Source organism: Oryzias latipes, chromosome 18 (assembly GCF_053564925.1).
Source record: "Oryzias latipes strain Hd-rR chromosome 18, Olatipes_Hd-rR_3.1".
Taxonomy (NCBI): domain Eukaryota; kingdom Metazoa; phylum Chordata; class Actinopteri; order Beloniformes; family Adrianichthyidae; genus Oryzias; species Oryzias latipes.
Genome location: NC_136254.1, coordinates 17,582,980 through 17,607,963, shown reverse-complemented (window position 1 = coordinate 17,607,963; position 24,984 = coordinate 17,582,980). Strand labels below are relative to the sequence as shown.

General features: G+C 38.0%; 3 protein-coding genes across 9 annotated transcripts; all 3 read right to left on the bottom strand.

Moving 5' to 3' along the window:
• Positions 1-214: 214 nt before the first annotated feature.
• Positions 215-6,474, bottom strand: LOC101170467 (ubiquitin carboxyl-terminal hydrolase 50). 7 transcript variants are annotated; one of them, XR_013651181.1, is made up of 12 exons: positions 5,998-6,474; positions 4,849-4,973; positions 4,675-4,771; positions 3,984-4,099; positions 3,840-3,910; positions 3,041-3,166; positions 2,874-2,969; positions 2,650-2,778; positions 2,444-2,564; positions 2,313-2,353; positions 2,201-2,235; positions 215-1,093 (listed from the first exon to the last, which is right to left on the bottom strand). XR_013651181.1 is itself a non-coding variant. In XM_004079910.5 (12 exons), exons 2-12 carry the CDS (start codon positions 4,904-4,906, stop codon positions 435-437), a joined length of 1,557 nt encoding a protein of 518 aa, XP_004079958.1. In that variant the 5' UTR covers positions 4,907-4,973; positions 5,998-6,474; the 3' UTR covers positions 215-434. The 7 variants fall into 7 exon arrangements, 4 of the variants coding, with proteins under 4 accessions (XP_004079958.1, XP_011485870.1, XP_078792761.1 ...); XR_013651182.1 differs by having other exon boundaries at positions 3,044-3,166; XM_004079910.5 differs by having other exon boundaries at positions 2,444-2,572.
• An 847-nt stretch (positions 6,475-7,321) lies between these two features.
• cirop (ciliated left-right organizer metallopeptidase) lies at positions 7,322-13,382 on the bottom strand. The gene is made up of 14 exons (XM_078936638.1): positions 13,223-13,382; positions 11,046-11,403; positions 10,890-10,983; positions 10,509-10,560; positions 10,269-10,418; positions 10,051-10,176; positions 9,886-9,970; positions 9,639-9,784; positions 9,385-9,568; positions 9,216-9,282; positions 8,995-9,091; positions 8,715-8,822; positions 8,514-8,645; positions 7,322-7,542 (listed from the first exon to the last, which is right to left on the bottom strand). The coding sequence occupies exons 1-14, from the start codon at positions 13,259-13,261 to the stop codon at positions 7,423-7,425; spliced, it is 1,758 nt and encodes a 585-aa protein (XP_078792764.1). The 5' UTR covers positions 13,262-13,382; the 3' UTR covers positions 7,322-7,422.
• A 38-nt stretch (positions 13,383-13,420) lies between these two features.
• Positions 13,421-24,138, bottom strand: lrp10 (low density lipoprotein receptor-related protein 10). Its single transcript, XM_004079911.5, has 10 exons — positions 24,001-24,138; positions 21,872-22,056; positions 21,706-21,738; positions 21,422-21,566; positions 20,509-20,702; positions 19,861-20,405; positions 19,331-19,767; positions 17,867-18,061; positions 16,727-16,856; positions 13,421-15,261 (listed from the first exon to the last, which is right to left on the bottom strand). Exons 2-10 carry the CDS (start codon positions 21,918-21,920, stop codon positions 14,617-14,619), a joined length of 2,373 nt encoding a protein of 790 aa, XP_004079959.1. The 5' UTR covers positions 21,921-22,056; positions 24,001-24,138; the 3' UTR covers positions 13,421-14,616.
• Between the last annotated feature and the right edge of the window lie 846 nt (positions 24,139-24,984).

Below are 24,984 nucleotides of genomic sequence, written 5' to 3'. Positions count from 1 at the left end.
ATCTCTCATTTCACTGTTTTGAAGCTGTTAAATTAACATTTTCATTACAATTCACAAACTAACTTTAACTACATCTTCACTCATTCATTTGGATGTTTACAGTTTTCCATGTTTTATTTTGTTTATTTTTAGCCCACGTTTGAGGCGTTCATGCTACATTGTAAAGTCTAAATGATTTTAAATATGAACATTTTAAGAATAAATAAATAAAACATCTCAATGACAGCTTTATTATATCCTTTGGAGTCAGAAAAATAGGGGGTGAGTTGCTGTCTAACTTGAAAGCTGCTTACATCCAGGATGATCAAATGCAGAGTCACATTTTTACTAATAAAAAGGGATGGAAATTTTTTTTTCTGTAAGCTATAAAAACACATGTGATAAAAGTCGCTGTTTACCATTTCCCTCTATAAAAACTCCTCTGTAGAGCGTCATCACTTCCAGGGCTCTTTAGGTGTCCTCTGCCTCCTCTCCAGTCGGCTGTTAGCAGAAACAGCCCGCTGTGTTTTCTCCTGATTTCTGTTTGAGCTGCGGGACCTTCTGTCCACATCTGGTGAGCCACGGCTCTCGGTTGGATGGGTGATGGCGTAGACGCTGTTGGAGCGTCTTTTTGTAGGGGAAACTGAAGGATTCAGATTCATACTGTTGAAATAAGTCTGTGGTTTTACAGCTTTTCCTTTACTTTTAAAAGCGGTCGTAGCTTCCCTGTGGTTGCTTGTGAATGCAGGTGGTGCAGGATGCTTTCTAGCTCTTGCAGGGCTGCACACAGGTACATACGTCTCTGGTTCGACGTTCCTAATGACCCCTTTTTGAATTTGACCCTTCCTGTTTGTTTCAAAGTGGCGTTCTGCATGAAGTCTGTCAGTGATGAGACCAATGGACTCTGCTTCTGCTCCTCTCTGATTGATGTCAGGATGTTGCATCCCCATTGCTGCTCCCTGGTTGAACTGTTCCTCTTTTAAGAGATGGTCATCTCCACCACTGCAACTTCCACTGCTCAATGGAGGAAAATTAGCAAAAGTCTGTTCATCTCTCTCCCATCCTTCATCAGTTCTTGGGTCACCATCATCAGTCATGTATGGACATCCACTTGCTTGAAGGGAAGCATAGAAAAAAAATCATGTCACAAGCAAAAGTCTAGAGTCTACATGGTTGTTTGCAATTTAAAATTAAAAAGTTATCAAAATTTCACATGCAGTTTTTTAAAAAACCTCAGATTTGCATGTAGCGGTGAACAAAAAAAAGTAGAAACATCTGTATTTTTTTTCAGAGCCACTAGGGGCGACTCCTGTAAAGGGTCTTCTTTCAAAATGTGATTTTTTTTCTCATCTAAATATACACAGTAGGTCATATCTTACTAACTTTTTCATTAATTAAGGCCCAAACTCATCATTTGAACCTCATGAACTCATGAAGGATAACAAAGTATCTTGTAGGATGTAGCTATGCTGTGTTTAATAACCAGTGTTAGTGTGGGGATTTACAGATTTTTTCTTTTTTTTAGCCAGACTCTTGGGCTTAAAGCATAAAGATTTGCTGGAACAATTGTTTTCTCTGAGGAAACACGTTGGTTAGAACTTTTACAGATGTACCCCAAAAATATCTCATATATTTTTGTCAGTTTACTCAGAAAGTGAAACTTTGACTTTATAAAGAACCATCTTCATTACTGGATCTGTTGTTTCTCATCTTCGTCTTGACATCATAGCTTTCTATCGGGTTCAGGTCTGGTGAGTTTGCTGGTCAGTCGACCACAGTAACAATATGGTTATTGTACCAACTTTTGGTGCCAAGTCCTGCCAGCATCTCCATCCAGCTCAAGAATTTCCTTGTTGATGCATCAATGTGGATTTCAGGAACCACAGTGGACCATGACATGACACCTGAACTTCACACTGGACCTTAACATGGAAATGTTCTCAATATTCTAATTTTCTAAGACTGAATTCTGAGTTTTCATCACCCGTGAGCCATAATCACCAATTATAAGAAATGAAGGCTTCAAACATTTCAGTCCAGGAGGAATAATTCTATGTAAAATACAAATGTTACTGTTTAAAGTAAAAATATTGAACTTTTCCTGAGAATCTAAGAACTGACATGGACTCACTACAATAGTGTGTTTTTTGCCTTTTTTAAGTTATTCAAGTTAAGATAATTAAAGTATTTTAAGTTCATGAGAGAAGAAACCTAAACTTACCCTTCATGTACATCAGGAGGTAAGCTGTATGGGACCTATTTAAGAGACAAAAATTGAAAACATGTAAAGAAGCACAAAATATTTATAATCTGAAGAATAAACTGTAATTTACCTTAATGTGTTTTCTCCATTTATAAAATATTTAGAGTCAACCTGGAAAATTAAATGAAACAGAGCAGCTCACCAGGACTGTCTTTGATCTTTAACATGCGAGTGTGTAAAATAAAACAAATAAGGCCTCACATTTTTAACGCTGCGGTCATTGAAACAATACCAGCTGCCAGTTTCAAAGGATTTAATATCTGCGGTGTAGTGACCTCCAGTCAGATCACCAAAATGATCAACCACAGCATAGAGGTCATACCTGCAATTCTAAGCAGAGGGAAATTTCATACATTTTTTTAATGATTATCTAAAAGTGCATAAAAAACTATTAACAGGTGAATTACCGCGATGTCTACAGTTTGAGCCACATCAGCTGTGCACTGCAGCTTGACGTAACACTTGTGCTTGCTGTCAAAGGTGAATCTCTTCAGAAGGAGGGTCAGAGCTTCAGGGCTTTGTGTCACCTCACATTCCTGGAGAACATGAAGGAAAAGGTTAAAAAAACAAACAAAAAAAAGGGAATCAGCACTGATAATAAACACTTACAGTACCACAATGCTCAACCTACCAGGTCTGCATCCTGTTTTTGGTTGCAGCTGTTGCAGTAAAGTTGGTTCTCTCCAGACACTTTTTGCACCTTGAAGAAACCCTCCAGTCCTTGCTGCTGCAGAGAAAATATTTGTCTTCAGCATCTTTTTTTGACCATTTAACTGCAGATAAATGAAGTCCCAGTACCACGTTGTAGGTTTTATGGTTGTAATCTTTGACGGCAAGCGGCAGAATCCAAAAGAAGCTTTTAGAATCACTGGAATTTTTGCACCCGTGGCATGTGGTCTTATGATTCAGCTCTCCTTTAAATATCTGAAAGCAACAAAAAATTAAAAACAATTCATGCTGTGAGCTTAAAATTAGGGGAGCAGCAATGAGGCAAGTTGTTAACCATATCAACCCATGCATAGGGGTGTCAAATTATCGCGCTATTCTTGATTATTTAACAAGTTAGCATGTTATTCTTTTTTTGACATTAATCCCTTTTGTAATCTACAACTATTGTCATGTTCTCACATATAACACAAAGGTCCAACTGTTAACTTGCATAAATGTTTTTGAACTCAGCTGAAAACATGTCTCATCACTTGTGCCCTGGAATGTTGCTGTTGTGATGTCATCAATGTGCGACTTTGTAGTTAAATTGTTAAAATGTATTTTTTCAACATAAAATATATTGACCATCATTTGAAGCAAATACACGATTATCAAGATTTTACTCTCCAAAATCCAAATCTAGAGATTCCTATAGAGCGTACCGACATTTAAAGGTTTCAATTTACATCAAGTTTTTTTTATTTTAAAAAGACATTGACCTAACCCAGATCTGGAAATGAATCTTTTTGTTGCATACATATTTGTTCTGTTAACTGATAATCTTTGTTTATAGGATAAATCCTGTGATTGGTTCTTGTTCAACCTTTATCTTCTTGCCTTTAAGTTTGTTTTGCATTTTTCAGTACTAACTAACCCCCCCCGTCTTTACCTTGGAAGCCTCTGGACTGGTGTGACACAGGATCTTTTCAAAGTACTCTGCAGCATCTCTTTGCTCATAGACTGAAGGAATAAGAAAGGGAGAAGGTTCATAAACGCATCTGTTTATATTGTTGTGTAGATAATGAACACTTACCATCTCTGATGCCCAGTATTTTGGTGATTTTGTGCGTTTGGGGCCTCTTTTTCTCCAAGTTTTCAAAAAGCTCCTTCAGAAGTGGATCAATGCTTGTTGAATTATTCCCACTGCATCTGTGGAGCCGTGAGTTCAGGCAACAGCGGTCTGAGTGAAACTTCTCCATCATTTCTTTACTCTGCATCACATTCATTATTCAAGCAATGTAAATAATGGTTAAGAAAATATAAAGATTCCACTAAGACTTGACAGAACAGATGGGCTATTATCCTCACTTAATTTATTCAGGTTGACATCTAAGATAGCAGAACTTTAAAACATTGTCTAGACTTTATCCTGAAAGTCTTCCTTTTTTTAAGAAAAGCGAAAATTTTAATCGGAAAATATTTGTTTTCTTTTTAATCTCTGCTGGTTTTAATTTTTTAACATATATAGTTGTCGTTTTTGGAGTTCTACAATAAATAAATAATTATTTTTTTATGCTGTTACTGTACACAAATACTATACAAAAGTATTGTCGCCGTTTTCTAGTTAAGATTCATAAAAAATAAACTGGTTCTGCTTTTAGTAAACATGGATAAAAAGTGTGCTAATTTAAGATGGAACATTATTATAAATATATGTCTATTGTTATTATTTATGTCCCCATCATAAGTGGACTAAAACCTGAGGCAGAGAAGAGGTTTCAAACCTTTTCACAGCTTCCCGAAACTCTTCGGTCCAGAAGAGCACCTGAAGTACGCAGTTTAAGTAGCATGTGAGACCAGGACTGTCCAGACCCTGATAATCTGAACAGGAACATACAGACATGTTATCATTGCAGACAAATAAGATTTATCTTTTTTTTTCTTTGGTTTTCACTTGCCTGAGATGGAGAGGTTCTCCAGTTTCTCTCTGAACCTCTTAACGACAAGACGATCCATACTGCTGGTTGATGGAAGCCTCCAGCACCTCCACCGTTGTCTGTCATTTCACGAGAACCATTTCATGCTGTTGTGATGCAGCAAAACAGAAATCAGTTTTTATCAAACGTTCTGACTTAAGAACCCAAACGGACCAAAAATAAAAAACGTTCAAATTAATTTCAAGAAAACCACATTTTGAAGTTTCTGTTTGATACTCTGGAATCTGTTTCGTAGAGCCTGTCTGGGCTCCAACATCTGCCTTCACACACAAAATTACATCAAAAAGGACCACTCAGAATGGAACAAAGAAGGAATATTAAAGACCAGGGATGATAAGCACTGTTTTAGACCAGTTCTGTGGCCTTGGTGGAGCGTCTGCCCTAATACAAGAAAATTGTGGGTTCAAATCCATGATCGGGTCATACCGAAGACTCAAACGGTACACCTGATTGCAGCATTCAAATACCCATTCCCAATCAAACAATAAAACTAGTACTCTCATAAGTAAAATGGTGAATTCTTACATGAAAAAGCAATTTTTCTGCCTAAAAGAAAAAAAAAGGATCATCATGTGTTTTCTTCCCACTTTGTGGCTGATGTGCTGCAGTCCCAAACACCACTAGCAGTTAAATAACAGTACAGGAGTTTGTTGGGCATGGGGAATTCACCACACCTTCTTCAGTGGTTGATCTGAAACACCAGAACTCTGTTAACTGACTGTATCGATATATTCCACTTTAGTGTATCTTGAGCGTCCTGCTTTGGACCTAACTCTTTTATCAAAAGCCATCTACACCTTCTGAGTTAATAATTGATCAATAACGGCTAGTAGCAGGTTGGAAATGATAATAGTTACCACTTGTTTGAGGTAGAATAGAGATGAAACTACTATGTGCCCTTTGAACCAGATGGAGAAGAGTAAAAATTATGCTTTTAACACAGAAGGAGACAGAACATTGTTTTTGGTATAAAAACTTTTTTTAAATCAAGTTTGGAGCCTAAAAGTAAAATAAATTCTAAAAAAATTACTTTTGGCGACTCCTTACTTAAACAAACTGTTAATTAATTTGCAGGAACTTCTGCTATCACCGGGTGAATCGAACACTTACCGGACAAAAGGAAGGTACGGAGAGGGTCCGTGAAGGCAACTGCTGCGTTTTGGGAAAAATTGTACACATTTAGCTTTGACGACCTCTGTAATCTTAAGCGAGAGAGTTCATTCTGCGTTTTTTTAAATAAAATATGTTCGGGTTCACCCACACATCCTGAATTTGGAGATTATATAAAAATTAAAAAATAAAACGCTGGCGCTTTAGAACTCTAAAACAAAACAGGAGTTCACCGCGCTCGCTGTCCGTTTGAACATAATAACTCTTTCCCTTTCGAATGATAAGGACCAGTGATAAGCTTGCCAATAAACGCGATGGAGCTCTTTACACGCGGTACCTTCTCAAACCAAAACATAAAAGTTTACGGTTTTTTTAATCGACTTCCGGTTAAACGCAGTGAGAAGGAGGTCCTAAACTACAGAGACCAAGGAGCCTCGTCTCTACTCAAGCGGACTCCGCATGCGCGAAAACACGTTTAATTCCGTTAATTATAAGAATTTTATTTTTTGTTGCTTTATTTACACATAGAATACTGTTTTTCATGGACGACCCATCCTGTTGTTCCAATGAAACATTTATATTGAATCTAGTCACATTTAAAAACAAAATTATCTTCCTTAGAAAATTTGAAAAAATTCAATCACAAATCATCCAAAGCAATCAGACTATTTAAAGCTGTCGACTTTATTTTTATTTAGCATACCCAAATCTTAAATCCAACATTTTCATTTAATTCTCTTTTTTCGTTGTTATTTAATTTTGTTATTTTGTTGGGTTGAGTTCATAGTAAGAAGTTTTTGTTAAAAATGTTTATATTGTGATTTTTCGTTGTAGTTTTAAGGTATATGTATGCTACAAAATGTTTATTGTATTGCATTTTGAATTAGGCCCGAAAAAAGGATCATAGTATGGGAAATGTTCAAATTCCCTCCCACTAAAAAGTTATATACAGTTGCACGGAACTATCTAGTGCCTTGGATTCTAAAAGAATTTCAGACACAACGCTCACTTCTTTTTAAAATCTTGATTGTTTTTTATTTTCACATGAACCTCCAAAATTATTTAGGTGTTTTTATTTATCGAACAGTTTATTCTAAAAGACTGCACAAGTTGGACAGTTTTATTAAAGGCAATTTTGCAACTTTTTCAGTATCAACAAAACAAGCAGTTTTTGAAGGGAGGTTTTCTACAGCTCATGGGGATCCTCAGCGGCCACAGTATGGATTCTGTGTAAATGAGCCCTAAATTTCCTGCAGAACATCAGCAGTGTTGCCAAAAAACACACGGCAGCGAAGAAGCCGAGGGATGTGACAACGACAGCCTCTGAACATGAGGTTAAAGTTCCAGGAAAGTCACTGAAAAAAAACCAACAAAGTTAAATTAGATTGAGTAACAGCTGGCAGTGGAGAACAAATGTTCAGGAAGTTATACTTGCCATTTGATAAAAGAAGAAGGTGTGCTGTTGTCTTTTAAAGGTGGAGAAACATCTGGATAAACACAAATCCTCTTGTCTGGGCAGAAAACTGAACCATGATAACCTTTAATCTGACAATTCAGACAAAAAGTTTAATTTTTACATTTATAAAAACTATTTTTTCGCTTGCACAATATATCATTTAAATTCTTATAAAAATATATTATAAAAACTGAGGTTATCTTTTCCTATGAAATCCTGTTTAAATTTTAAAAATACAGTAAATACAACTAATTTGAGTTAAAAAAATTACTGGGAAACTTAAACGTTGATGTTTTTTGACTACGGTACAAACATGAGTGTTGCTACTGATCTTCACATGTGGCCAAATTGCACAATAGTTTATGATGTGTTAAATGAGTATAGAAAAACCGATGGATGGATCAGACACACTATCTACAGCAGGCATATGGTTTTAAAAAGACACAGAAAACCAAACAATCCACATTTATTTTGACATATTTCTAGCTTGTCCTGCAACATCAGCATACTAAATGTCAGCTGTTGAGATGCAGCATTAAATGTTGAAATACTTGTGAGTATAAAAAGCTCTGACATACAAGCAGCCATATGGGATGTCAAATCAGTGGAAAAAAATAGATACAGACTTAAAAGCTTCACACTTCTAACCACTGCCACAATGTTTACTGCAAAGCAGCAACAAGAGATTTTACAAAGACAACAATTATTGCTGTTTTTACAAATCAGCAACATAAAAAGTAATACTTTTACAGAGATGTCCATATTTTGATAAGTTTGATAAGTAGTAGCCTTTCACCACCTATTTAAATATCTATTTAATCTTTGTTTATCCTGTTATGACCATCCTGTATATTTTTTACATTTTCTAAAGTCACACTCAAGTCTTTCACCAAATGAGAACCAGACAACTTTATTTTATCATTTTTTATGTGGAATATTTGATGGAGTTTAAGTTATTCAAATAGAAAATTGTAAATTACAAACATCCAAAAAATATTTTTATCGTACTGTATTTTAAATAGATGCGTTTTCACCAAAAAAACATGTTATCTGACTATACCTGAACAGCACCCCCTGCTGGGCAATCAACCCATGTGGAGCCAGACACCTGGATCTGGTACCTGTTTGTTCCAGTGCACCTGTGTCTGTAACAGCGACCCACTATGGAGCTGTTGGTCCTGACCAAATAGCCCTGAGGCAATAAATAAAAACATAATTAATGAATTTAACATTTAAGAAGAAAATGATGAAAAGATCTAACCTCTCTGCTGAGGCTCGAAAAGAAGCAGCGGCTATCGAAGCCAAACATCTCCCCACTCTGTGGATTTTCATCAGACCACCTAGAACTTTCTGTTTTCCAACATTCACTCTGATGAGAAAAAAAATATGTGAAAATATGAGTTTGTAATGCTAACCAAAATATGGGGGGGAGGGGGGTAAGGAATGTCCACAGAAACAAAAATAGGGGGGAAAAAACAGAAGTATACATATTGTGAACTTTGTCGTTTCCAAGAATTAGTGATGACAAAATGGAAACTTACTCCTTTTTTTAGGGGTTTGTAAACTCTACATCCATCCAAGTAAGGATCTGTCTGACACTCCCCCTTGTGGAGATGAAGGAAATGACAGCCTAATCCACTGAAAATTAAAATAACACAAAGATAAAAATAAAAAATAAAAATAATACTGGGCATGAGTGTACGGGGAAGAGTCAACCAAGATAATTATTACAACATTAATTAAAAACACATTTTTAATTTACCTTCCAGTGCAGAAAAAAGAAGATGCATGTTTGCATGTTTTTATTGAGCCAAAAGATTTTCCCTCACCTGTTAGAAGACAAGAATTAACCTATGAAAGTGTTCTTTAAAACTGATTCAAATTTAACTCTTCAATTCAAAGCTGTGCTGATTTGAACGTCTGCTTCGTACCTTCGCCCCAGACTAAACTTTGTGCCAGTCTCAGGTCAACTGTGTACCATCCCGTGTCCTGAAATGCAGCTAAGGTGACTGGGTCGATCCGTATAGTAGTCGAATCTCCCAGTACGGCCCCCATGATGGACCCCTGCAGGACCCGGGACTCCCAGTGGGAGGACACTCCTTCTGCTGCTGCATCCTTGAAAGTCAAGAGCAAAAGTCAGATAGTTTCATTTTGATTGTTTTGCCACAGTAGAGCTGCTCGGTACCAAGTTTTCCAGTGGTCCCCCAAGTTCAGGATCAGAAGACACCAGGTGCTTCTGCATGACTGAAATGACAGATGGAGAGTAGATCCTCGTCTGGCCTGATCCGTCAGAGTGAGTCACTTTACCTCGGGAGGAACATGGAGGACCCACTGCATGAAGGAAAAATCAAATCATTTGCAAATACCGGCTAACAACACCGGAGGACTAAAAAAAAAAAAACAACAATAATAATAACAACCCATAAAAAAACCTTTATTAGATGAAGAACAGTCTTTCCAGGTGTTGAAGAGATCTTTAGAGAAACCCAGAGCATGAAACAACTCGTGAATCACAGTCTGAAAAACAACCACAAATCTTTAACCCTTTATTCCCACATCCAACAGTTAAAAACTGAATATTCCATAAATAAATAAACCTGCACTGCAGTTTGGTGGCTGTATGTCGCTTCTGTTAGTCTGTTTCTGCAGACGACAACCGCTCCCGCCACAGGGCGGCCATTCATGTCTGTCTGACACTGGGCGGCGTAGGCCAAAACATCAGGCTGAGCAAGCACGGGATAACAACTTTAAAAGTGCATCACAAAAAAGACAACCTTCAAAAAGGAAATGAGAAAAGAAAATATCTACCCTTTACCTCTGCTCTACATTTATCAGTGGCTTTTATTTGGAGGTAAAGCACAAAATCTACATCTGGAAGTCCAGCACCTTCAGGTCTGAGGATAGTCCTGTGCGGTGAGTCCGCCTCGGGATAAACATCACATCCAGCCAAGTGATCATCTGGAATCTGGCGATGACTAACATGGTGAGCAATTCTTTACAATGTTGTTTTAATTTATACCAAGCAGCAGAGTTCTAAAAAACAGGTCATACTCACAATCACATCCAGACAAGTTTCATTTCTGTAATATCTGTTGGCTTTTCCACACCTGAAGTTATATACAAACGTTCATATAAATATAAATTGGTAACATATTTTCAGGTGTTTCAATTATATAGACAATCATTTTCATCTTTGATACAATATAGAAAAACCTACTAAAAGTATTTTGTCTGCAAAAAAATTTAGAAAACTAAATTACAATGTGTAAAAAAATTGTGATGAACTGAGTGAACTCACTTCAAAATCAAAATTAGAACTTCCTTTATTGTCATTGTATGCACAATAAAATTATGTTGCTTCCAAATCTATACATCCAGTTCCCCAAAGAATAATAATAGATGTGCTGGTGACCATAGAGTGATGTGATTCACACACCTGTTGTGGTTGACAGAGCTGGAATTCTTCCACACAAATTTACAGTATTTACTGAAGTCTCTGCTGAGCAACAGTGGGTTCGTGGTTCTGTTCACTATTAGAGACACAGATGTTAGGATTTTGTTTGTTAGTTTTCTTTTTCCTGGTTTTGTTTACCTGAAAGTATTGAGGACACTGTCCTCACAGCCTCCTCCACTGCTGTCTTCAGCCTTGTGTCCTCCGTCTCTGATAGGTGGACACTTTCCATGGGAATCCAGCTCTTTATCTTGATTGGTTGAGGAAAAGAGGACTCAGAGAGAGACGACCTTCCCATAATGGCTTTCTGCTTTGTGGAGCGATGCGGTCTGAGAGATGCTCTCGGCCCCTGTGTGAGTCTGGCTTCATGAAGTGAGCTGTGTCGCTGGGAGGTCTCTCCTCTGACCACTTTCACCCCAGCCTGGACTTCATCATAAATGCATCTGTGCAGGGATCCAGGCAGATCCAGCACAACTAGAACCACCATCAGCGTCCATACCTGGAGACAGACAAAGCTGTCATAAAACAAATGTTTTAGAATGTTTTGGACACGATGCAGTGTCTGAGCCACATGGAGAATCTCAGTCACCACTAAACAGTCAGGCATGGTGGTGGAGATTTAATCATTTTGTCTTACTCAGTTTTTAAAAAGCCAGAGTTTTAGCTGCTGAAATGACTCTGGTTGTACAACAAGACCTTATGTTGTTACAATGAGCTTGGATTCCTCAAACCTTTAAAGAAACTGAATAAGACACTCACCAAAAAATTTAAAATAATGTAGTTTTACATTCTTCAAACAGACATTTTGATGCTGTCTGTGTAAAACAAAATGATTTATGAATACAATATAAACAAGATCACTGAAGTTTAGGTCTTTCTGAGGTAATAGGGAGCAGTTATTCCTTATATCTTGGGAATAATTAATTTGCCTAAATCAGGGATCTGTAATTTGAGGCTCTGCAGTTACATGTGCTTCTTTTATTCGTCCATTGTGGCTCCATGGCTCTAAAAAATAAAGCCAATAACAAAAAAATTATATTTTTAACTGAGGTGATCCTTTGATTTTTTTTCTTTTACCAATGCTGACATTACACTACTACATTTGATACTGAAAAACAAAAAGGAGGATAGTGCACCAGTAAATCTTTTATACAAGGGGATTCGCTGCAGCAGGATGATCTTGTTTGACACGGTGTGGGTTTTATTTTGAAAGGAACTTTTAGCTTCTGCATTCAAAAGCAAAGAAAATTATTATATTTTGCCCAAAACAATTGTAATAGCGTAACATTTAAATATTCATGGTTACAGTTTAAAAACAACTTGCCAAATGGTCACAAAAGCATAAAGTGTATTTTTCTAAAGAGTGAAGTAAGACTTTGTGCTTTTTGATGGGTTTGGATGGTAAGGAACTGGAACAAATGGATCTTTTAGTGTCAAAAGTTGCAGAGCTCTGGCCTTAATTATAAAAAAAGAATTCTACTCTTGGAGTAGATTATACATCCTTTCTGTTTTCATTTCAAGTGTGGTCAAACTTGCATTTAGAGATTTCATCTTGAAGGTTCAGAGCTAAAACTCAGTGAAACCACAGGAGGATGAGCTCATTGCACAACTATTGCAGGGATTTGATCTGGCAGCAACAACTCAGGACATGTTTGGTTTCACAGATGTCGGATAACGCAACAACTTTTTGGAAGCACAGACGATGCCCAAAGATTCAAGCTTACATCTCCTCTGATAATCTTTTAACACATTCTGTAGACACCATGCAGAGCTCAAACTCTCCTATCATCATGCCCAGATCCTGATTTAACATCAAAGCTACTATATAACAAAAACAGAACATTTTCACATTGAAAGGGCTCATGTTGTTGGTGACCTAAAACAAGGTTTTTCCAACCTTTTTTGAGCCAAAGTGGATTTTTTTCCTTGACAGAAATCACAAGGCACAGCACACAAAAAAGTAAAATAAAATAAAAAATAAACTGTAGTCTGCAAAAATAATTTAATGTCTGGAATAAGACCAAAAAAAAGTCTTTTAGGAACTTTCACAATTATAAATACTTAGCATGGAATTGTGGATGAGTTGATATCCTGATAATGGTAAATGTTTTATTAGAACAATTGGATAATTTCCCACAACACAAATTAAACCAAGGATGTAGTTGTTATCATATTACATATCTAATATTTTTAAGACGAGACAAAAAAGGTAGATTGTTCAATCAGTTGACTTATAAAAGGACTAGAAATGCTAAATTCAAACTATTTTACTGGGGGGGAAAAAAAAAAAAACTTTTTCTGAAATGTTTTATAATTACCTTGAGTTTGACTGCAGCAGTAATTCCATGCAGCCTCATCGCTCCACCAAAACGTTGTTCGTCTTTGGTTTCACACAGAAAAACAAAGAATTCCCAGAATACAATGCTTTAGTGTCACCCAAGTGTCACCTGATGTACATACAATCCACCCACCCCTCCCCAAAGACCCGCCTTTAAAAGAAAAAAGAACACAAAGCCTTAAAAGTGCAAATTGTTTAATCTCAGCAACATTTGACTTATATACAGTGAAATCGAACTCCTTACATCCTAAAATCACTTTTTTTATTTATCCCATTGCATTTGAACTTAAAACTTCTATTTTACTCCGTAACCGCCACACTACATTCAAAAGAATTTAAAGAATGATAAAAGGACACGCAGCTTGCTGAAATAAAAACACAATAAATCATTTTATCTGAGTTCGAATGGCACACCACAATTATGTTGTGTCAGTCTGCAACAAAATAACAATAATAATAATATTAATAAAGTCTCATCAACGATTGAGGTCATTTTGCGACTTTGCTGCCCTCTTTTAAACGCGAGGGGCGCCTCATCTTTCTGTTCTCACGCTGTGGAATCAGGCACCGAAGAGATTGTCTTTGAAAGTGTTTCTCTTTGAGTACATTCATTTTCTAGTCAGGATAATACCTATGTGTACTTAGAAAACATTAACTATCATTTGAACTACAACAACAGATCCCCCGAAAAGGTATTGCCAACTTGCAGACATGCATTTTACAATGTTCTAATAAAGCCATTGATGTGCTGATGCGTGCGATGAACCAATGTGTGTGTGTGTGTGTGTGTTTCCACAAGGAACTAGAACTTCTCAGGAATCTCCTCTAAAGGCACTTGATTAGGGGGGAATATTGTCCTTCCTATAATATTAGTGACCTCTCATTTCATCCGACTGGGTGCAGAAGTTTACCAGCGTGATTCACATTTACAATCACACTCCTTTGTCTCTTAGGACTAAAAACAAACAAACACTTGAATTCAAACAGTCGCAGTCATTCAAACAACTTTCCGTTGTAGGAGCTCAGCTCATCCAGCCTGACAGTAGCCTGGTCGGTATCTGGATGAGGAAGATCCTTCTGTGCAAACGTTGACCTTCTCTGTGCAGTCCAGCGTTAAGTGCACACCCAATCCACTTTGTTTTGTGTTTTCCCCCCGTGCTTGACACCAACACATGTAAGTCCTTAAGCAAGACGAAGGGAAAAGGGGAAGAAAAAACAGTCCAAGATTTGGCAGGAAATGGCGACAAAATGAAATCCAAAGCAATCAGAAAAGGAACAGACTTGCACAGAGAAGATGAGTGTCGGAGTGAGGCACTCCTGTGCTAAAGGTCGACTGGATGCGGAAGAAACCTAGCGAGCGGTGAGGAGGTCGTTTCAGGTGAGCATGGGCACGTCATCTTCGGAAGTGTTGTCCTCGGACAGCGGGATGAGCAGCACCTCATCGTCTAAGGAAGAGGAGGAGAAAGAAGGAGAGGCCGACAGAGGCATGGAGTTGGTGGAAGAAGAGGAAGTAGAAGAAGAAGAGGGGGAGGCTCTGAAAAGGGAAATACTGAGGCCTAGCGTCTGGAAGATGGAAGCTAAGGAAGGGCTGCTAGAAGGAACGGAAACCTGGGGAGTGCAGGGAGTGGTGTGAGGTGGAGCAGGGGGGGCGTATGGAGGGGGAGGCAGGAAGGCGGCATCCGTTGACGGCAGCTGCAGCAGAGGAGCTTCCTGCTGCTGCTCCGTCGTGGACAGCAGGCCGAGTTTCTGAGAAACGGGTGGGAGGGCTGCCTCCACCACCGAGGAGGAGCCTGTGGGAGTGGACTGGGCTGGTTGTTCACCAGGTGGAGCGGAGTTGGACTGCTGCGGGTTGGAGCTTTGGCTCTGACTCTGCCTGGAGGCCTGCCTGGGGATGAGACCCCACCTCCGCATCCGGCGGACGGCGCGGCGGACGAAGCGAGGCCTGCGACGGCGGTGGGGGGAGTTGGCGGCGTCCTGACGGAGGAGCTGAAGAATTCCCCTCAGAGAAAGAGTCGAAGTCTGACAAAAACAGACAGTTGAGGAAATAAGTGCAAAGACTAAACCCCTGAAATGAATTATAAAAATCTGAAATAACTCATTGATGGTCGGGTATTAGAAAAAAAAAAGAAAATGCTGTCACAGAAATCCGTCGTGCAACTTGGTACCGGACCGCAGACAGAAAAAAAAATGCATACGCTAACTTTGATTATTTCCGTTTAGTTTATTTTCTGATACTGACAGAATTTTTATTTTGGAAAACTGCCGGACTCTGTTCACTAAAAATCCGTCAGATGCTGGGTTGAGTTATCAGTGTAAAACGAAATGTTGCTTTTATTGAATTATGTACAAATCTGAAACAACTTTTACAAATCAACAACTTTGTTTTCATTGAATCTTTGTCATCTATAAAATAAAAAATCTACTGTTTTCAGATTTTTATTTATATTTAAATTTCTTTTAAACGCTTTTTAATTCAAATAATAGGTTAAAGCTTAAAAATATAAAATGCAACCTTTGATATTGTCTGACATTAAACCGGTCCGTGTAAAGTGCTGCTCTAGTGTATTAACTGAGTCCTTTTCTGAGGAAAAAACACCACATCTTTAGACTTACACAACTATGCAACAAATACAGATTCTAAACGAGCATTTTACACATTGACCATCATCTGAAAGTAACATGAAGTTCCCTAAGAGTTTACCCTGTAACACAAGAGCTTTAGATAAAGTGTTGATTTTCTTTCGACTACTCTTTCTCCTTAACCGTTTCTGAAATGAATGCAATTCCTGTGGATTCTGAAGCAGAGAAAAGCAGTAGTAATTTGTTGCACATTGATACAAAGCTGATATGAAAAGCCATTTTTCTCTGTGACAGGATCAGCTGATTAACGTTGATAGTCCAAACAGCTAAGATTGGTCAAAAAGTGTGTTATTTAGGTGTCGCCAGCAACTTCTCTGGTGTTTAAGTCACGCTCTGATCATCTTTTAATCTATTTTTTCAAAGCGTTCCCAGACGTCTTTAATTACGATGATGCCGTTTTTAGCCAAAGTCAAAAAATGTGTCGTTTTCCAGGACATAGTTTCTGCAGAGATTAGAAATTTGCCTCTGAGATGTGGGCAGGACTGTTGATGTGGAGCAACACCTTCATGTCCCTGTTGAAGGGCGGAGCAGGGAGCTTGTGGCCCGCCCAGCATATTTTCTACATAACAAATATGATCTTTTTGCAACAGCATTTTTGCATCTGCTTGTGATTCACAACAGTTTGAATAAAGAAAAACTCAAAAATGTAATTTTTAGCTTAATATTTTCATTATATGTCCTCCATAATCAGTTAAAATGGTTAAAAATACCAAAACCATAATTTTCATCTGCCTTTAAAGGGTTAACCCAAACAGGATAATAAAATCTATAAAACAAAAATTGCTACTTTTTATTTTATAAACCCTTTTCAGCTTAACTTCATTTTACTCCATGCATTTCTTACCTCATTGGGGTTTTCTGTGGGGAAATCCTCCACTGGCGGGATGACACCCTGGGCAATCAGCTGACCATAGGAGGGAGGAGCCTGCTGCTGGATCAACTGGGCTTCCTGGCGGCTTATTGGAGCAAACATGCTGCAACAACAAACACAGACGATTTGAAGAATGTTAATCTTTATAATAAACTTCATTAGTTATTTTACAGGATCGTCAAAAATCTGTTGTAGTGCATGAAAATTCATTTATCAGGTAAGGGGTTTCCAGAAGAGAAATGAATGTAAAAATATTTACTGCACAATTTGAATTCATTTGCTAAATTCACATAAAATAATTTTGTGCATAGAGATCACTATGAAAAGATTTAGTCCTTTAGTTTGTACAGACCAGGAAAGGAGGAAAATATTTGTAAGGAACTGCTGTCTCACTTTCAACACATTGATGCTAAAAACAGGATAACAACCTCACGACGACTCTCTATTAAGATAAATCAAAGAAACAACAACAAATCTGGACTTTTTCTTGCAAAAACAAATGGAAAAGGTGAACAAATACAAATTCAAACAGAGTTTTTGAAGACATCTGGTTTTTATGCCTGTTGGTGCAAATTTATAGGTCCTCCAAAAGTAAATAAAAATTTAAAAAAAGGTAAATGCCAAATCCTTTTTTTCTTTAAATAGATTATAGTTTGACAGCTTTTGATTTTTCTGTTTATTGTACTTTTTGCTGTGACTTTTCTTTATAATCAGTTAATTGACATAATCTCAGAAACAGTTAGATATGCTGATGCTGCACAAAAGTCAAAGCAATTTTGCCTTTTTTCTGTTGTTATACGTTGAAAGTAATTTATAAAACCTTAAATCAATCTAAACTTCAACCATGTTCAAATTTAACGGTAGTCATTTTCCAGCCACTAATCCTGGATTTTACTTATATTTTCTGCTGTTTTGTAATCATTGTTTAATAACTAGGATTTTAGACTTGAGTGGATGTACATGTGTTGATATTCCTTTTACTGTCAAGATTTTTCTTCACTATAAAAGTTGTCAAAATAAAGTATTTTTTTAAATACTAAAGGGATTTTTTTCTTCAAATTCCTTATATTCATCACTCTGAAGATAGCCAACAGGAAGCAGAGCGGGTCTCACCTGTACTCTCTGGTCCTGAGCGAGTACAGTTTGTAGGTGCAGCCCATGGCGATGACCAACAGCAGCCCGCAGACGAGGCTGCCCACCGTTGCTGCGGTGATGACCTTGCGGGGAAGCATGACGGTGCAGTTGAGCTCATCGGTGCCGTCCTTACAGTCCACCTGACCGTCACAGCGCCAGCTCTCAAACACGCACCTGCAATGGAACAATGAGCCGTCTGTGATAAAGGCATGCAGCAGCACAGGGGGAGGACTAAGGAGCCTGATGTTAAAGACCATTGCTGTCTTCAATAACCTTTTAAAGAGTTTGCAAGTGCAGTGAGTACAAGAGAACAAAACCTCCAAATACCCAAATAACTAACATTAAAAAACCTAAAAGAACTGAACAGCGCTGTATATTTCTACAATCTGATGTTCAGAACTCTTCTTCCTAAATGCAGGTAGACCTGCTCTTGGCAGTGATGATGCAGCTCCAGTTCTTTTCCTAATAAAGACAGTCACTACTATCACTGTGGCTCTTCATTAACAGCAACTTGACTTGTATTTTATTTACATAAAACGTGTTTACTGTTCCTGTTTTGGGAACAAGTTCCTCTTTGCTAGCTGCCAATTGAACGTCTGCGCATAGCGAGAAAGGAGCGGGAAGCCCAAGAGAGGAGAAAGCTGGAGGGGGAAAAAAAAAAAATCACAATTTTACCAAAGATAAATCTTTTTTCAATAAATTCCATTCATCGCCCGACCCCTTCTAACTGTGTTCTGTCGTTCATTGGAAGTTGATGTTTTCCATAAATGACACACGGAGAGGTGAAATCCGTAGCGTGGTATTAGAGATGTTTTAAGGTTGTAAAACTTCTCATTAGACACTTTATGGACTTTTTTTCAGACAGACATGAACATTTTCACTCTTTTCTCTCTTAAACTCTCAAAGCTTAACAGAAACATAAGTCCAGTGTTATAGAATGAAAAAAAGATTACGAGATGAAGGGTTTATGTAAATGTGGCAAACTGAAGACATTCTGTACAGGAGACACGAAACAGAGATTGACAAAATCAACAGCCAATCAGGACGCAGAAGACGGTGCGTGTGGAAAAAAAAAAAACATGTAAAATTACACTGAAAATAATCAGTGAAACAAGACTTAAAATTAGATTAAATTGGTTTCATCTATAGTTGCGTTGCACTGAAATGCATATATCCCGCCACCTACATAAAGATTTGCTTCCTAAACCCTCAAATGCGACCAGAAGCCCTGATTGGTCAGTGTGCATCCTTTCAATCAAAAGTAATCCTAATACTCCATGTTTAGGTCTTGTTTTATTCTGATACATAACATCTTATATATCCTGATCTTTTCCATACATAGAGAAGCTCAGAAAAAGTTAGAAGTGTTCTAAAATGTAATCTTTGCCGTTCATCCTCCACCTTGTCCAAAAGCATCCAATGGTTCTCAGCCTTGACACTGACCTGTCGCTGTCACAATGGAAGGTCCCTGGCTGGCACACAGTGCAGTCCTTCTCGTCGCTGAGGTCAGCGCAGTAAAGCTGGTAATTGCATCTCTCTGTCACCGGGTAGCACACCGGCCTGCCAGGGAAGTGGTTGGGCGCCACGGCTTTTTGTCCCACCATTCCGCAGGCAAACTGGTTGACGCCGCAGCCCCTGCACGCCTCCTCGTCCTTTCCGGTTTCGGGACAGTCCCATTTCCCGTCGCAGCGCTGCTCCTTTGAGTAGCATCCTCCCATCGATCCTCCACAGCGATATTCCGACGGCGGACAGTAGCTGCCCACGTGGAACGTGGCTTTGAAGCCTGTTCCCTCAGAGCCGGGGAAAGTTTCGTATGTCAGGGACATCAGGCCAGTGTGGGATTCCACCTGGACTGATTTGTAATTAGATGCACTGGTGATCTGTCAAAACGCAGAGAAAAAAACAAAACATTTTGCTCAATCAGAGGAAAGGAGGACAAAAAAAATGGAAAAGAAAAGCTTCAAGACACCCACATTTTTAATCACATCTCCTTTTCCTTCGCCTCTGTTGTAGATGGTCAGTCTATCGAAAGGCCCCAGCTCCAGCTGTCGCAGGTCTAACCTCAGGGCCCGAGAGTCCTGAGGATCCAAAGTCCAAACGCAGAAGATCCTGTTCCCTCGGGGGGCTGGAGAAGAGAAGGTCCCATAGAAGGTCTGGAAGAGACCTCCGCACGGCCACTCAACGGGAGTTGTGGAGATGAGCACCTCTGCTTTGGTCTGAGTCTGCTCCTGCCCCAGCTGGTTCTGCGTCCTCTCCAGCTGCCAGAAATCCTCATACACATATCCGGGAGTCGTTCTGACCAAGCTTTTGGTTTTCTCTGTGACCATCTGCTTCTCAGAGTCTTTATTTCCATCTGCTGTGGTCTGAATCTCTGGATAGTCCATGTTATCTTCACAGCCCTGCTCATCAGAACCAACGTTGTCATCGGGACAATCTATGCGCCCGTTACAGCGCAGGAAAAGTGGGATGCACTGACTCCCAGGACACTGGAAAGACGTCTTTGGGCAGTTTTCTGACTCTAGGTTTAAAAAGAAACATTATTTTAAAAGAAAAAAATTTGACAAAGATGTTTTTTAAAGACCCAAAACGTGCAGGTGAAAGTGAAGAGCAGCCCTTCATACCTCTGGAATAGCTCAAAATAAACTTTGACACCGGGTATTGGTGTGGAAAGAAATGGTGCACAACTGTGATATTTCCCCCCGGAAACCTGAGAGGCTCTGGCAATGTTTTCCCACAAAGAACCACCGGTTCACCACCAGCTGAGGATTCCAGGGAAACCCATTCGGTGTCACACTTCACGAAGAACCGAGAAAACCTGGAGGGAATAAATGTAAACACTAAAATAGTAAACAAACATAATCTCTTAGTAATAAGAAAAACTAACAAAAAACAAGGATACACTTGCATTTTACCATAATAAAATTTTTTTTTTAATTTTCTAAAAACCTTTAACCCTTTTTGCCTTAAAAAAAATCCTTCAGGCTTTAATGACCCACTCTGATTTAACTGGTTTTTGATGATTTTAACATGTTCTTACGGCATTTTTGTCATGATATATAAAGTTAAGCGCTAAATTGCATTTCTAAGTATTTCTTTATTCTAATCATTGTGAATCAGGAGCAGATGAACGAAGGTCGTTTATTTGTGTCATGGAAACCATGCGGCCACAGGCTTCCTGCTACGACTCATCGCTCCAATACTGCTTGCAATTTTTGTTGCACCGGTTATGTTAGGTTGGAGTTGTGAGGGGTGGAGAGCTAGAATGCGAGCATGTAAACAGAGAGCTCTCAATTATGGGTGTCAGGAAGAGCGAGCCGCAGTTGCCCCGCACCAACGATTCTGCCCTACTGAACTACTGCTGCTCTGCAGAAACTATGTCTGACAGAACAACATCGTTTTTTTATATTTTGGGTAAAAACGGCATAATCATAATTAAAAAGCACTGGGAATACTTTTACATTACATCGAAAGACGATCAGAGTGGGACTTTAAATGAAACATTTTTCTATTCAAACCTCCATTCTGCGTTCGTACCTGAAAACTATCGGTTCGTTCTCCGAACCCTTGATGACCCAACAGTCACAAATAGATCCAAAGCGGTAATACCAGGTGTGGTAAGAAGAACTCCGGATCTCTCCCATGTTACTGTCTAAGACCTGAGGGGAAGTTCCGCAGTGGGCTGACAGACACAAAGACAAGATATTAGCCCATTTTGAAGAAATGCCAATCATAAGAATTTTTATTGAAGTAAAAAATGCTTCATAATTGCAAAGCCGTGGACAATTGTTTCTACAAAAAAAATGTTTTTTTTCACTCACCAGAACAGAAAGCAGAGTCCAAATAGCTGTAAGCTGCCGAAAGAAATACAAAACCAAAATCCGTTAGGAAATCATTTCTCAACATTGCTGGAGTTAAAAAAAACCCCACAAAATTAGATAAAATATTGAACTCAAATAGATCCACAGTAAAGATAGGGCGTCTTACCTGTGATGGAGCAAACTAGGAGAGCGCATAGTTTATGGCTGACTGTCATTGTGATTACACTTCCCCTCTACAAAGTCTTTGAAAGCAGTTTTTTTTAAATAAAAAAACTTAAAAGGTTTTAAAAAGATTCAAATGTAATAAATGTCAGAGAAGTGCCATTGTAGATGATTTCAGGAAGACTTTGCCTAAAAAAGGAAGAAAAAAAACAGTTTTAGACCGAATGGCAATCGAAATTACAAAAGGAAATGTGACGTAAAAAACAAATAAAATCCTCAAAACTTTTTATGGCTATGAATTTAGTTTATTTCTAAGCTCAAAACTCACTAAAAATATTTGAGAGGGCAAAAAGCTGATTTTCTCAGACAGTTGGAATAAAAAATAAAAATGAAAAGTTAACTCTGTGCAGGCCTGTGTCTGGAAAGAAAAAACAAAATCATAAAATGTAGATTTTATTCTGAGTATTCAAAATATGAAACACTAAATAAATATTAGAGCTGTAGGAAAAACAATGATTCTCTAAAATAACTGATTTATTTTATTTTTTTACAAAACTGATATCAATTTCAGTTGCTGTTTAATTAATGTTTGATTAATTTTTTATACGTAATAGTTGTTCAGTGTCTTACTTTTGATTTGTATTTAAACCCCCACACATTAGTCGACAGTGCGGCAAAACCAAAACAATAAGATCTCATGATGACCATCTAGAGATTAGTCTCTCGGTTATTGCTGTTCCACAGCTCAATACAACTCAGATTTAAATGGAAAACATAGAAGATCACTGATAATCTCCCTCCATGTGGGGCTCCCCGCAAGATCTCATCCCATGGGGTCAAAATGATCACAAGAACAGTGAGCTAAAATCCCAGAACCACACGGAGGACCTAGTAAACGAACCGCAGAGAGCTGGGACCAAAGTAACAAAAGCTACCGTCAGTAACACACTACTACACCAATCAGGGACTCAGACTAGGGGATAATGTATAGATGGCGTCCCTTTTAATTCACTGAAATGCCAACAGTTTGTAAATTGAAGGTGGAAAAAAAGTTAATAATTGTGGTTTGTGCCCGGCTGGAATTATGATACAGTCTTTCCTGCATATTATCCTCACGTGATTTTTAATAGTCATTATAGTAGAACTAATGGCAATTCTTCTATTAGGAGATATTGTAGTTTTTGATGCAGCACTTAAGTCACTTTATAACTTCAAATGATTCACATGCTAATCAGGTTTTTCCAGTATAACCATCTTAACTTCATATTACAATTCTAAATACAGATAAAAACAGATCACTGTATATAAAAGGTTAAGAGCATTTTCTTTTTATGTCTTGCCATATAATTTCACTGCCTTAAAAGTTAATTATTAACAAAAGCAGTTTTTTGTTTTGGTGGCTTTTGTGGAACAAACCAAAATAACTTCCTATCTGCCTGAATATTTTACATTATACGCATTTACTGGTGACATATAATCCTGGGAAAAAAAACTATGAAAATTTGAATCAAATTTATCTAGAAAACAACGAAGTTTTATTAGAAAAGATAGTAAGTAGGTACTGCTATTAAAATAGAGGTTCTAGCAGTTCTTTTACAAGAATAAAAAGGCTGTTTAACGTCATTTTTCTACTAGGTTTTAGAGGAAACCGACATACACAGTGCTCTGTAGAGTACAATGGATCAAAAAGGTTATTTTTATCTTTGTTACGCACAACACAGCTACTTCCTTCCTTCTGTGGTCAATATTGACGACAGACAATAAAAGTCTCACAGAGTCACATAGTACATCTTTGGCTGTCAAACTCCGAATTTATCTGTTATGTCACGATGTAAAATATCACCACCTCGTTGACACAAATGCGTATACATCTTAAAATGCTGCCTTTAAACTCCGGCTACGTTGTAGTTTCGGTTTGAACAGACGGAGGAAGCGGCTAACTGCTAACTGTTAGCATCTCCTGGTCTTTTTCTACCGTTGTTCCCCCTTTTTTAAATCTACGACACACCACTAAAAGTCCTCTGACGACAACACCTTGGGGTTTAATACACGCACGTGTCACATTATGGGGATCAGAGTCGGAAATAAGAACGAGAAATGACTCAAAAAATTGGCGGAGGGCGAGTACGTTACCATTTCAGTCGGCCTCTCTTATTGACAAGTTCTGAGCTACTTCCGTGTAACGCGGCCGCTGACAGGAGGGGGCGGAGCTCATGCCGTACATTCACAAGCTTTTTTGACATTTAGAACAATTGTAGCAGCATATAGTAAATATTTGCATTAGTTATTTCTCTTTTGTTTTATTTAGTTGTGTATATCTAATTATCGAGAAACCCCTGACAAATGTGAACAATGCCATACTCCTTTTAACCGCCAGGTGTCACTGATGTTCAATAACAGTGGATTTAATTCATAAAAAATGTTGGCTCTTTCAAACAGGAGATACTTTCATTTAACCCTTCTGCTATCCTAGGCACTTTAACGTTGGGAGTGGTGTCATCTAGACCCACAAGATAGTAAGCTAAACCTTTTTCCTTCAATGATTTGTGATCTTCACTGGTGTCCATGGATAACATGAAATCTTTCCACCTTTATCCACCTTTGTCATGGTAGGGATGACAAGTCAATGTAAGGGTGGGGTCATAGGATATAGCACAAGGTTAAGGATTTAAAGACCATTTCTAATCTATTATTTATCCCAGGACTCATAAACATGACATCTGCGACTGTGAAAAGTGCTTAAGCACCAAAATAGAACTGAAATGACTTTAAAGTCCAAATTAACAATTGAATATACATCAAGGTAATACAAAGAAACAAGAAGAAAATAAAATTAAGCAAAAACGAATTTGATCACAGTTGTTTTAATTTCATTAATTCTATATATTCAAATTTTATGTCATATATTATACTAGGCCTGTTGTTAGATTATATATTTGATTTTGAAAAATTTGATAAAGAATTACACAGACCAACTCCAAATTATGATTAAATTTTATTAAATGAAAATGTAAAGGATTTCATTATTTAGGCCTTTTTGCCAACGGTTAGAATTTCATGGATATTTAGAAGTCATGGTACAGTATATGTTTGACATATAATAAAGTCAAGTCTAAT